The sequence below is a fragment of the Entelurus aequoreus genome, linkage group LG18 (assembly GCF_033978785.1).
Source record: "Entelurus aequoreus isolate RoL-2023_Sb linkage group LG18, RoL_Eaeq_v1.1, whole genome shotgun sequence".
In the NCBI taxonomy this organism is placed as follows: domain Eukaryota; kingdom Metazoa; phylum Chordata; class Actinopteri; order Syngnathiformes; family Syngnathidae; genus Entelurus; species Entelurus aequoreus.
The window spans coordinates 9131637-9146723 of record NC_084748.1 but is presented as its reverse complement, the minus strand read 5'-3'; the positions used below and the strand labels follow the sequence as shown (position 1 = coordinate 9146723).

Here is a 15087-nt window from a genome sequence, read left to right as displayed (position 1 = left end):
TCCGGAGACGGGGGGTCGTCAGGGAGCGGCGGCCTGTGGGTGACGTCCCTGCTGGGCGCCGCCCTGCTGGTCATGTGGCTGCTGGGCGTGGCGGGCAACGCGTACACACTGGTGGTCACGCGGTCGGCGGCGCTGCGCCGCACCGGCTCGGTGTACGTGTACGTGGCCAACCTGGCGCTGGCCGACCTGCTCTACCTCTCCACCATCCCCTTCGTGGTCTGCACCTACTTCGCCCACGACTGGCTCTTCGGCGAGGCGGGCTGCCGGGTCCTGCTGAGCCTGGACCTCCTCACCATGCACGCCAGCGTCTTCATCCTGGTGGCCATGAGCCTGGAGCGCTACCGCGCCGTGGCCCGGCCCTTCGGCGCCCGCGACTCCACGCCGCGCCGACGCAAGCTGGCGGCCGCCGCCATCTGGGCCACCGCCTTCGCGCTCACGCTCCCCATGATGGTGATGATCCGACTACGCGAGGGCAAGCCGTCGCCGGCCGGAGTGGTCAAGCGCATGTGCTTCCCCACCTGGACCTTGGAGGCCTTCAAAGCCTACGTCACCGCCCTCTTCCTGACCAGCGTCCTCATCCCTGGGCTGGTCATAGTCGGACTCTACGCCAGCCTCGCCAGGCGCTACTGGGCGGCGCAGGCCCGACTGGCGGGGAGCCCCGGCTCGGCCAGGAGGCGAGGACTCAAGCAGCGGGTGGTGGTCATGATCTTCAGCATCGTGGTGGCCTACTGGGCCTGTTTCCTGCCTTTCTGGGCCTGGCAGCTGGCCCAGCTCTTCTCGGCGGAGTCCCTCAAGGCTCTGTCCTCATCCACCCACAACTACGTCAACTTCTTTGTCACCTGCCTCACGTACGGCAACAGCTGTGTCAACCCTTTCCTCTACACGCTCCTCACCCGCAACTACAAGGACTACCTGGCCCAGAAGGGCCACTCGACCGCTTCGAGCAGGACAGAACCCCTTTCCCCTGTAGCCCCGCCCCAGAGGACTCGTAGTTCAGGTGGAAGTCTCGACTAGGGATGGGTACCGAATCCGGTACTTTTACAGGTAGCGACCGAATTCTGGCCGTACTGGGCCTGTTTCCTGCCTTTCTGGGCCTGGCAGCTGGCCCAGCTCTTCTCGGCGGAGTCCCTTAAGGCTCTGTCCTCATCCACCCACAACTACGTCAACTTCTTTGTCACCTGCCTCACGTACGGCAACAGCTGCGTCAACCCTTTCCTCTACACGCTCCTCACCCGTAACTACAAGGACTACCTGGTCCAGAAGGGCCACTCGACCGCTTCGAGCAGGACAGAACCCCTTTCCCCTGTAGCCCCGCCCCCGAGGACTCGTAGTTCAGGTGGAAGTCTCGACTAGGGATGGGTACCGAATCCGGTACTTTTACAGGCAGTGACCGAATTCTGTCCGTACTATCGGTGGCCTACTGGGCCTGTTTCCTGCCTTTCTGGGCCTGGCAGCTGGCCCAGCTCTTCTCGGCGGAGTCCCTCAAGGCTCTGTCCTCATCCACCCACAACTACGTCAACTTCTTGGCCACCTGCCTCACGTACGGCAACAGCTGCGTCAACCCTTTCCTCTACACGCTCCTCACCCGCAACTACAAGGACTACCTGGCCCAGAAGGGCCAGTCGACCGCTTCGAACAGGACAGAACCCCTTTCCCCTGTACCCCCACCCCCGAGGACTCGTAGTCCAGGTGGAAGTCTCGGCTAGGGATGGGTACCGAATCCGGTACTTTTACAGGCAGCGACCGAATTCTGTCCGTACTAACGGGTACCGACTCGCGTAAAACCAAACGGTGCCCTATTTGTCGCCCGTGACGTCACGCGACTAACGCCCTCGAACGTAATGTTGCAGTTTTCAACACCGACAAAACGCTCAAACGTTAAGTAAGGCTCCACTCTTCCAAAATGCACTAGCTTGATGCTAATTCACATTGGAATTGCCATAGACAGGCTACTATTAGCATTAGCGATTTTACATGGCGATTTCGCCACCTCCAAATGTGGTGGTGAAAACTCCGAACAAAGATGTACGCTACAATCAAATAGATGGCGTGTAATACGCACAACACTTACAGTGCAAACACTTTGTAGGGCGCAACATGACGCTTTCAGCTATTAGTGCTGTTGAGCACCGTACCCATCTTTGGTCTGGACTGATTATTGTTCATTTGCTTTCTACTTTTCTTAGTCTGGAGTCACACCTGGATCTGGACACGTTAATAAACATGTTAATAAACACGTTAATAAACACTTCATGAACACGTAATAAACTCTTGTTACACGCTCTTTCCTTCAGGAAGTGCAGGCTCACTTTTTGGCGTGATCAAGCCATAACATGAACTCTCTATTTGGCAAGCATGTGGTCAGTATCTCCCTCTAATCTAAGCTTTAAAAAAAATTATACAAAAATAATTAATAACCAGTTTATAACATTTTCATCAAAGTGACGATATGGCACCAGATTGTTAGCTACATTTGTTTTATTTGTATTTTTTTGGGGGTTGGATTTTGATAGTTTTATCGTTGGGCAGTACAACCATGTGATGGCAATTTTAAAGAAATTTAAAAAAAACATTAAAATACTGGCTGCTCTAGAATTTTACTGTAAAAGTAAAAAAGCCCCTTTTTTTATTTAAAATAATAATGTGTATAAACCAATTAAGATAAAAAAAAATTAAAAAATTAAAAAAACATTTAAATTTTACTGTAAAAGTAAAATAGTCCCGTTTTTTTATTTAAAATAATTAGGTATAAAAAATTATTATGGTAAAAAAAAAAAAAAATCTGAATTTTACTGTAAAAATAAAATAGTTCAGTTTTTTTTTATTTAGTTTTTTTATAATTATATGTAAAAAAAAACAATTATGGTAAAAAATAAACATTAAAAAAAAAAAAATCAGAATTTTACTGTGAAAGTAAAATAGTCCCGTTTTATTTATTTAAAATAATTAGCTATAAAAAATTATTATGGTAAAAAAAAAAAAAAAAATCTGAATTTTACTGTAAAAGTAAAATAGCTCCGTTTGTTTTTTTTAATTTAAACTAATTATATGTAAAAACCAATTATGGTAAAAAAAAAAAATAATAATTATAATAATCAGAATTTTACTGTAAAATGTATTTAAAATGTAAACACCAATTATGGTAAAAAAAAAAAGAAAGGATTTTAATGTAAAAGTTAGTTTTTTTACACTGAATTTAATACCATTTTTATTATTATGATACCTTTTTTTGGCGATTAAGCCGCTATTTTTTTTTATCGTAAAACCTTTGCTCGTTCTTGTTTTTACAGTTTAAAAAAAATTGTGAAACATATATATATATATATATATATATATATATATATATATATATATATATATATATATATATATATATATATATATATATATATATATATATATATATATATATATATATATATATGTATATATATATATATATATGTATATATATATATATATGTATATATATATATATATATGTATATATATATATGTATATATATATATATATATATATATGTATATATATATATATATATGTATATATATATATATATATGTATATATATATATATATATATATATATATATATATACATATATATATATATATATATATATATATATATATATATATATATATATATATATATATATATATATATATGTATATATATATATATATATATATATACATATATATATATATATATATATATATATATATATATCGAGACAAAATAGTGTTTTTACAGTGTTTTTTACACAGAATTCCTAGTACAATTTTAATATTATATTTTGCTTTACTGAAAAACCTACTGACTTTTTTTTTTAATTTGCAATGTAAAAATGTTAATTTACAAAACTAAAATCCTCTAAAAAATAAAGAAAATATTGTATGACTATATTTACATTAAAAATTTAATTTTTAATATTTTTCCAAATAGCAAAAAAGGTACGTGTGGACTTTCTAAGTTTTCCTCGGAGTTCCAGTTCAGCTTCTTGGGAATGTTCTTGCCGCCTTGCGACATTCCTCATCTGCTCGTACTTTGACGTCCTCCTGCTAATTGTCTCTGGTCATCCACCGCACTCGTATTTCTCTTTAATACACTGAGAATTTACTTAGAACAGGATTTTTTCGGGAGAAAAAACCTCCCGTCGTTTCCAAATAATAATGCATTAAAATCAGTTAGCAACCTATTAAATGCTGTAATTACCTCATTTATAGTGTTCCAGTATTTTTGAAAATACTGCATACTTTGTGTTTTTCACACAAATAAAATATATCTATATTTTTTTTTTACAAAAAGAGCATACAAAACATTAAAAAGCTATTGTAAAAATTCATGAAAAAAATTATTCTGAGGTGTATAAGTGTAAAATTAGCAATAAAAAGCTAGCATGCTATTTTAATGTTAGCATGCTAACAGTTAACATGTATCAAATGTTAAAATATATGACTCTGAGGTGTATACAGCTAAAAAAGCTAACATTAGCATTCTAACAGTACTGAAATATGTAATTTTGAGGTGTATGCTTATAAAATTAGCCAAAAGGGCTAGCATGCTAATGTTAATATCACTACATTCTAACGTTAGCATGCTAGCGGTTAAAATGTGTTAAGTGCCAAAATGTATGACTCTAAGGTGTATTTTTGCAAAATAGATGAGAATTCTAACCTTATCCAAAATATATGATGCCGAGGTGTGTACCAAAAATAGCTAAAAGAAAGCTAACATGGTAACATTTGCATTCTAACCTTAAGCATGCATCAAGTACTCAAATATATGACTCTCAGTTGTATACCTGCAAAATTAGCTATAACCGCTAATGTGCTAACATTAGCATTCTAACCCTAAGCATGAGTCAAGTACCCAAATATATGACCTTGATGTGTATACCTGCAAAATTAGCTAAAAAACTAGCATGCTCATGTAAACATTCCTACATTCTAATGTTAGCATGCTAGCAGTAAACATACGTGAAGTGCGAAAATGTGTTACTCTGAGGTGTACATATGCAAAAATAGCTAAATAAGCTAAAATGCTAACATAATTTTAACAGTGAGCATGTTTCAAGTGCCAAATATATATGACGCTAAGGTGTATACTTGCACAATAGCCAAGAATGCTAATGTAAGCCAAGATACAGGTGTATACCTGCAAAAATAGCCAAAAAGCTAATATGTCAACAATAGCATTCTAACAGTTAGCATATGTCAAGTACCAAGATATATGACTCTTAGGCGTAAACCTGCAAAAAATAGTTTAAAAAAAAAAAAGCTAACATGCTAACATTAGCATTCTAGCCTTGAGCATTCGTCAAGTACCCAAATATATAACTCTGATGTGTATACCTGTAATCCTAGCTAACAAAGCTAGCATGCTAATTTTATCATTCTTGCATTGTAATGTTAGCATGCCAGCAGTTAGCATGTGCTAAGTGCCAAAATGTATGACTCTGAGGTTTTTATATGCAAAAACAGATTAGAATGTTAACAACATCTCAAATACAGGACGCTGAGGTGTACACCGAAAAATAGCTAACATGCTAACATTAACATTTTAACAGTAAACATGCGTAAATTAACAAAATATATGACTCTGGGATGTATACCTGCCAAAATATCTAAACAAGCTAACATGCTAACATCATTTTAATAGTGAGCATGTTTCAAGTGCAACAAATATCTATATGACTCTAAGGTGTATACTTGCAAAATAGCTAAGAATGCTAATGTCAGCCAAAATATAGGACTCTGATGTGTACACCGAAAAATAGCTAACATGCTAACATTAACATTTTGACAGTAAACATGCGTAGAGTACAGAAAATATATGACTCTGGAATGTATACCTGCCAAAAATATCTAAACAAGCTAACATGCTAACATCATTTTAACAGTGAGCATGTTTCTAGTGCAGCAAATATATATATGACTCGAAGGTGTATACTTGAAAAACAGCTAACATGCTAACATTAACATTTTGACAGTAAACATGCGTAGAGTACCAAAATATATGACTCTGGGATGTATACCTGCCAAAAATATCTAAACAAGCTAACATGCTAACATCATTTTAATAGTGAGCATGTTTCAAGTGCAACAAATATCTATATGACTCTAAGGTGTATACTTGCAAAATAGCTAAGAATGCTATTGTCAGCCAAAATATAGGACTCTGATGTGTACACCGAAAAATAGCTAACATGCTAACATTAACATTTTGACAGTAAATATGCGTAGAGTACAGAAAATATATGACTCTGGGATGTATACCTGCCAAAAATATCTAAACAAGCTAACATGCTAACATCATTTTGACAGTGAGCATGTTTCAAGTGCAACAAATATATATATATATGACTCTAAGGTGTATACTTGAAAAACAGCTAACATGCTAACATTAACATTTTGACAGTAAACATGCGTAGAGTACCAAAATATATGACTCTGGGATGTATAACTGCCAAACATATCTAAACAAGCTAACATGCTAACATCATTTTAATAGTGAGCATGTTTCAAGTGCAACAAATATATTTGACTCTCAGGTGTATACTTGAAAAATAGCTAAGAATGCTAACGTCAGCCAAAATATAGGACTCTGAGGTGTATACCTGTAAACCTAGCCAACAAAGCTAGCATGCTAATGTTAACATTTTTGCATTGTAATGTTAGCATGCCAGCAGTTAACGTGTGCTAAGTGCCAAAATGTATGACTGAGGTTTTTATATGCAAAAAAAAGATAAGAATGCTAACAACAACCAAAGTATACGACGCTGAGGTGTATACTGTTTAACATTCTAACAGTAAGCATGCGTAAAGTACCAAAATATATGACTCTGGGATGTATACACGCAAAAAAAATAGCTAAACAAGCTAACATGCTAACATAATTTTAATAGTGAGCATGTTTCCTAGTTAAGCAATAAAAACAACTAGAGGACATACAGTATCTCTATCATTTATTAGCAAGGCAGTAGACTGAGATGCGGTCTGGCTCCCTCTGCTGGCCGCCACTCGCCATTACAAGTGGCTACTTGATCTTGAGGCCCACGATCTTGGCGTCGCCGCTGACGTCGAAGTATTTGTACTTGACGTCTCCCAGGCGGTTGGGGAAGCTCATCGTGTTGCCGTCGGGCAGCTTGATGTTGAACTCCGCCTGGTTGAAGTTGATGTAGAACTGGTGGAGGAGAGGAAAGGTCTGGAAGCTCCTTTTAAATTTCCTCACTGGGGATTTGATCGTAGTAACATAACACTCTTCGGGGGGAAAAAATAAGAATCTACGTTTTTTAATTTTATTTTTTTAAACTAGTACTTTTTTTTTTTCTGTAGATTTTATCGTTAAAAGAAACCTGGCAGCTCAGTTGGCAGAATTGTGCCGTAAAAGTTATGTTTTTACATAAAATGATTCTACACATTTATATATTTTTACAGTAAAATGTTGCGCTTTTTTTTTTACTATAAAATGCTGACTTGTATTATTTTTTATTTACAATGTAAAAAAAAAAATTATCAAATTATTTTTTTATAATTTAAATATATGATATATTTGCGTTATAAATGTATTTTTGTACAAAAAAAACCTGGCAGCTCAGTTGGCAGAATAGTGCCGTAAAATATATTTTTTTACATAAAATTACTGTACACATTTATATATTTTTACAGTAAAATATTGCCCTTTTTTTTTACTATAAAATGCTGACTTGTATTATTTTTTATTTACAATGTAAAAAAAAAATTATCAAATTATTTTTTTATAATTTAAATATATGATATATTTGCGTTATAAATGTATTTTTGTACAAAAAAAAACTGGCAGCTCAGTTGGCCGAATAGTGCCGTAAAATATATTTTTTTACATAAAATTACTGTACACATTTATATATTTTTACAGTAAAATATTGCCCTTTTTTTTTACTATAAAATGCTGACTTGTATTATTTTTTATTTACAATGTAAAAAAAAAAATCTAAATATTTTTTTATAATTTAAATAGATGATATATTTGCATTATAAATGTATTTTTGTACAAAAAAAGTTGGCAGAATTGTGCCGTAAAAGTTATGTTTTTACATAAAATTACTGTACACATTTATATATTTTTACAGTAAAATATTGCCCTTTTTAACTATAAAATGCTGACTTTAATCATTTTTTATTTACAACGTAAAAAAAAAAAAAATCTAAATATTTTTTTATAAATTAAATATATCATATATTTGCATTATAAATGTATTTTTGTACAAAAAAAACTGGCAGCTCAGTTGGCGGAATTGTGCCGTAAAAGTTATGTTTTTACATAAAATTACTGGACACGTTTATTTTTTTTACAGTAAAATGTTGCCCTTTTTTTACTATAAAATCCTGACTTGTATTATTTCTTATTTACAATATAAAAAAACAACATCTAAATATTTTTTTTAAATTAAAATATATTATATATTTTCATTATAAATGTATTATTGTACCAAAAAAACTGGCAGCTCAGTTGCAAGAATATTTGCTTTTTACACAAAATTACAGTAAATGGAAGATTTGTATTATTAAATTTGACAATGAAATGTTGGCGATTGTGCTGTCAGTTTTGTTTTTGTTTTTTTTTACTGTAAAACACTATTTTTATTTACACTCTTTTGGGGGGGAAAATAAGAATCTACGTTTTGTTTTTGTTTTTTAAACCAGTACTTTTTTTTTCTGTAGATTTTACAGTTTAAAAAAGAACTGGCAGCTCAGTTGGCAGAATTGTGCCGTAAAAGTTATGTTTTTACATAAAATTACTGGACACGTTTATTTTTTTTACAGTAAAATGTTGCCCTTTTTTTACTATAAAATCCTGACTTGTATTATTTCTTATTTACAATATAAAAAAAACAACATCTAAATATTTTTTTTAAATTAAAATATATTATATATTTTCATTATAAATGTATTTTTGTACCAAAAAAACTGGCAGCTCAGTTGCAAGAATATTTGCTTTTTACACAAAATTACAGTAAATGGAAGATTTGTATTATTAAATTTGACAATGAAATGTTGGCGATTGTGCTGTCAGTTTTGTTTTTGTTTTTTTTTACTGTAAAACACTATTTTTTATTTACACTCTTTGGGGGGGGAAATAAGAATCTACGTTTTTTTTTTTTTTTTTAAACCAGTACTTTTTTTTCTGTAGATTTTACAGTTTAAAAAAGAACTGGCAGCTCAGTTGGCAGAATTGTGCCGTAAAATATATATATTTTACATAAAATTACTGTACACGTTTATATATTGTTACAGTAAAATATTGCCCTTTTTTTTCACTATAAAATGCTGACTTGTATTATTTTTTATTTACAATGTAAAAAAAAAAAAATCTAAATATTTTTTTTAAATTTAAATATATGATATATTTGCATTAAAAATGTATTTTTGTACAAAAAAAGTTGGCAGAATTGTGCCGTAAAAGTTATGTTTTTACATAAAATGACTGTACACATTTATATATTTTTACAGTAAAATATTGCCCTTTACTATAAAATGCTGACTTTAATAATTTTTTATTTACAATGTAAAAAAGAAAAAATTATATTTTTTTATAATTTAAATATATGATATATTTGCATTATAAATGTATTTTTGTACAAAAAAAACTGGCAGCTCAGTTGGCAGAATTGTGCCGTAAAAGTTTTTTTTACATAAAATTACTGTACACATTTATATATTTTTACAGTAAAATGTTGTCCTTTTTTTTACTATAAAATGCTGACTTGTATTATTTTTTATATTTTTTTAATAATTTAAATATATGATATATTTGCATTATAAATGTATTTTTGTACAAAAAAAACTGGCAGCTCAGTTGGCAGAATTGTGCCGTAAAAGTTATGTTTTTACATAAAATTACTGTACATATTTATATATTTTTACAGTAAAATGTTGCCCTTTTTTTTTTTTTTTACCATAAAATGCTGACTTGTATTATTTTTTATTTACAATGTAAAAAAAACATCTAAATATTTTTTTTAAATTAAAATATATTATATATTTTCATTATAAATGTATTATTGTACCAAAAAAACTGGCAGCTCAGTTGCAAGAATATTTGCTTTTTACACAAAATTACAGTAAATGGAAGATTTTTATTATTAAATTTGACAATGAAATGTTGGCGATTGTGCTGTCAGTTTTGTTTTTGTTTTTTTTACTGTAAAACACTATTTTTTATTTACACTCTTTGGGGGGGGAAATAAGAATCTATGTTTTTTTTTTTTTTTTTAAACCAGTACTTTTTTTTTCTGTAGATTTTACAGTTTAAAAAAGAACTGGCAGCTCAGTTGGCAGAATTGTGCCGTAAAATATATATTTTTTACATAAAATTACTGTACACGTTTATATATTGTTACAGTAAAATATTGCCCTTTTTTTACTATAAAATGCTGACTTGTATTATTTTTTATTTACAATGTAAAAAAAAAATCTAAATATTTTTTTATAATTTAAATATATGATATATTTGCATTATAAATGTATTTTTGTACAAAAAAAGTTGGCAGAATTGTGCCGTAAAAGTTATGTTTTTACATAAAATGACTGTACACATTTATATATTTTTACAGTAAAATATTGCCCTTTACTATAAAATGCTGACTTTAATTATTTTTATTTACAATGTAAAAAAGAAAAAATTATATTTTTTTATAATTTAAATATATGATATATTTGCATTATAAATGTATTTTTGTACAAAAAAAAACTGGCAGCTCAGTTGGCAGAATTGTGCCGTAAAAGTTTTTTTTACATAAAATTATTGTACACATTTATATATTTTTACAGTAAAATGTTGTCCTTTTTTTTACTATAAAATGCTGACTTGTATTATTTTTTATATTTTTTAAATAATTTAAATATATGATATATTTGCATTATAAATGTATTTTTGTACAAAAAAAACTGGCAGCTCAGTTGGCAGAATTGTGCTGTAAAAGTTATGTTTTTACATAAAATTACTGTACATATTTATATATTTTTAAAGTAAAATGTTGCCCTTTTTTTTTACCATAAAATGCTGACTTGTATTATTTTTTATTTACAATGTAAAAAAAAAAAAAACTAAATATTTTTTTATAATTTAAATATATGCTGTATTTTCTTTATTAATGTATTTTTGTACAAAAAAACTGTTGCAAGAATATTTGCTTTTTACACAAAATTACAGTAAATGAAACATTTTTATTTTTGTATTTTACAATGAAATGTTGGCGATTGTGCTGTCAGTTTTGTATTTGTTTTTTACTGTAAAACACTATTTTTTATTTACACTTTTCGGGGGGAAAAATAAGAATCGACGTTTTGTTTTTGTTTTTTTAAACCAGTACTTTTTTTTTCTGTAGATTTTACCATTAAAAAAAAACTGGCAGCTCAGTTGGCAGAATGTGCTGTAAAAGTTATGTTTTTACATAAAATTACTGTACACTTATATATTTTTACAAAAAAATGTTGCCCTTTTTTTTACTATAAAATGCTGACTTGTATTATTTTTTATTTACAATGTAATAAAAAATATCTAAATATTTTTTTAAATAATTTAAATACATGATATATTTGCATTATAAATATATTTTTGTACAAAAAAACTGGCAGCTCAGTTGGCAGAATGTGCCGTAAAAGTTATGTTTTTACATAAAATTACTGTACACTTATTTTTACAGTAAAACGTTGCCCTTTTTTTTTACTATAAAATACTGACTTGTATTATTTTTTATTTAAATTTTTTGTCTAAATATTTTTTTTTAATTAAAAAATAGGACATTTGCATTATCTATGTATTTTTGTACAAAAAAAACTGGCAGCTCAGTTGCAAGAATATTTGCTTTTTACACAAAATTACAGTAAATGGAACATTTTTATTTTTATATTTTACAATGAAACGATTGTGCTGTCAGGTTTTTTTTTGTTTGTTTTTTTTACTGTAAAACACTATTATTTTTTATTTACAATAGGGAAAAAAATTATGTTTAAAAAAAAATATAATTGTATTTATTTTTTAATTAAAAAAAATATATGTATGGATATATTTTCATCGTAGATTTATTTATGAAGTTGCCAGAATTTTACAGTAAAATTTACGATGATTTTTACACAATTTATTTATTTATTTCTACTGTAAAATACTGACTTGTAATATTTGTTATTTACAATGTAAAAAAAAAAAAACTAAAATCTGTCGCTTTAAGAAAGGCTCACCTTGCACTCCTCCCCTCGCGAGAAGCCAAAGTTGGAGTCTTGGTGCTCGTCGCCCCAGCAACCGCCCGACAGAGAGTTGCACACGACCACGCCCGCGTCGAAGCGCGGGTTGAAGTGCAGCGCGATGTTTTCTGAGTCATGGCCGATGTTCAGGGCGAAGCTGGCGGTGACAGGGTGAAGTGATCAAGCGATGACATAAGTGATGAAATTATGACAGAAGTGATGAAGAGATGGAGTGATGAAGTGATGAAATGATGACAGAAGTGATGAAGAGATGAAGTGATGACAGAAGTGATGAAAGGATGAAGTGATAGGGATGAAATGACAGAAGAGATGAAGTGATGAAATGATGACATAAGTGATGAAATGATGACATAAGTGAGGAAATGATGACAGAAGTGATGAAGAGATGAAGTGATGATAGAAGTGATGAAAGTATGAAGTGATAGTGATGAAATGTTGAAGTGATGAAATGACAGAAGAGATGAAGTGATGAAATGATGACATAAGTGATGAAATGATGACAGAAGTGATGAAGAGATGAAGTGATGAAATGATGACAGAAGTGATGAAGTGATGACAGAAGTGATGAAAGGATGAAGTGATGAAATGACAGAAGAGATGAAGTGATGAAATGATGACAGAAGTGACGAAATGATGACAGAAGTGATGAAGAGATGAAGTGATGAAATGATGTCATAAGTGATGAAATGATGACAGAAGTGATGAAGTGATGACAGAAGTGATGAAAGTATGAAGTGATAGTGATGAAATGTTGAAGTGATGAAATGACAGAAGAGATGAAGTGATGAAATGATGACATAAGTGATGAAATGATGACAGAAGTGATGAAGAGATGAAATGATGACAGAAGTGATGAAGTGATGACAGAAGTGATGAAAGGATGAAGTGATGAAATGACAGAAGAGATGAAGTGATGAAATGATGACAGAAGTGACGAAATGATGACAGAAGTGATGAAGTGATGAAATTATGACAGAAGTGATGGAGAGATGAAATGATGGAGTGATGAAATGACGACAGAAGAGATTAAATGATGACAGAAGAGATGAAGTGATGAAATGATGACAGAAGTGACGAAATGATGACAGAAGTGATGAAGAGATGAAGTGATGAAATGATGACATAAGTGATGAAATGATGACAGAAGTGATGAAGTGATGACAGAAGTGATGAAAGTATGAAGTGATAGTGATGAAATGTTGAAGTGATGAAATGACAGAAGAGATGAAGTGATGAAATGATGACATAAGTGATGAAATGATGACAGAAGTGATGAAGAGATGAAGTGATGAAATGATGACAGAAGTGATGAAGTGATGACAGAAGTGATGAAAGGATGAAGTGATGAAATGACAGAAGAGATGAAGTGATGAAATGATGACAGAAGTGACGAAATGATGACAGAAGTGATGAAGTGATGAAATTATGACAGAAGTGATGGAGAGATGAAATGATGGAGTGATGAAATGACGACAGAAGAGATTAAATGATGACAGAAGTGATGAAATGAGGAAGTGATGAAATGATGACAGAAGAGATGAAGTGATGAAATGATGACAGAAGTGATGAAAGGATGAAGTGATGGAGATGAAGTGATGAATGACAGAAGAGATGCAGTGATGAAATGATGACAGAAGTGATGGAGAGATGAAATGATGAAAGGAATGACTGAAGTGATGACAGAAGAGATGAAGTGATGAAATTATGAAATGATGACAGAAGTGATGAAATGATGGAGTGATGAAATTACGACAGAAGAGATTAAATGATGACAGAAGTGATGAAATGATGAAGTGATGAAATGATGACAGAAGAGATGAAGTGATGAAATGATGACAGAATTGATGAAGTGATGAAAGGATGAAGCGATGAAATGACAGAAGAGATGAAGTGATGAAATGATGACAGAAGTGACGAAATGATGAAAAGATGAAGTAATGAAATTAAGTGATGAAGAGATGAAACGAAGTGATGAAGAGATGAAACAATGACAGAAGTGATGAAGTGTTGAAATGATGAAGTGATGAAATGATGAAGTGATGACAGAATTGATGAAGTGATGAAAGGGTGAAGTGATGGAGATGAAGTGATGAAAGGGTGAAGTGATGGAGATGAAGTGATGAAAGGATGAAGCGATGAAATGACAGAAGAGATGAAGTGATGAAATGATGACAGAAGTGATGAAATGATGAAAAGATGAAGTAATGAAATTAAGTGATGAAGAGATGAAACGAAGTGATGAAGAGATGAAACAATGACAGAAGTGATGAAGTGTTGAAATGATGAAGTGATGAAATGATGACAGAAGTGATGAAATTATGAAAATATGAAGTAATGAAATTAAGTGATGAAGAGATGAAACAATGACAGAAGTGATGAAGCGATGAAATAATGAAGTGATGAAATGATGACAGAAGTGATGAAATGATGAAAAGATGGAGTAATGAAATTAAGTGATGAAGAGATGAAACGATGAAGAGATGAAACAATGACAGAAGTGATGAAGTGTTGAAATGATGAAGTGATGAAGTGATGAAGAGATGAAGTGATGAAATGTAGATGTGATGGAATGATGAAGTGATGGAATGATGAAGTGATGAAAATGAATTAGAGATGAAAGATGGCGATGACTTACGAGCTGCAGTCGTCTTTGGGCTTCACTCTGACCTTGAACTCGTGCCCCTCCTTGAAGGTCATGTTATTGACTTTCTGCCAAGGGCAAAGAGAGACTGTCGGATGGATGCATGATTGACGTTTGTTGGATGCACGGATGGATGTTTGTTTGATGAATGTATGGATGAATGCGCTGATGGAAGTTTGTTGGATTGGTAGAT

The 15087-nt window shown here is 32.7% G+C and overlaps 2 protein-coding genes across 2 annotated transcripts in view; one reads left to right on the top strand and one right to left on the bottom strand.

Annotated features, from left to right (window-relative positions):
* LOC133634269 (urotensin-2 receptor-like) lies at positions 1-1706 on the top strand. The gene is made up of 3 exons (XM_062027397.1): positions 1-966; positions 1102-1336; positions 1384-1706. Exons 1-3 carry the CDS (start codon positions 73-75, stop codon positions 1704-1706), a joined length of 1452 nt encoding a protein of 483 aa, XP_061883381.1. The 5' UTR covers positions 1-72.
* A 5277-nt stretch (positions 1707-6983) lies between these two features.
* LOC133633489 (galectin-2-like) overlaps positions 6984-15087 on the bottom strand; it is a 13407-nt gene continuing 5303 nt past the window's right edge. The window contains exons 2-4 of the mRNA XM_062026024.1: positions 14889-14962; positions 12230-12389; positions 6984-7190 (exon numbers count right to left, since the gene is read on the bottom strand). Of these exons, the coding sequence (XP_061882008.1) occupies positions 7044-7190; positions 12230-12389; positions 14889-14962 (381 nt within the window). The 3' untranslated portion in view covers positions 6984-7043. The remainder of the gene's footprint in view (positions 7191-12229; positions 12390-14888; positions 14963-15087) is intronic.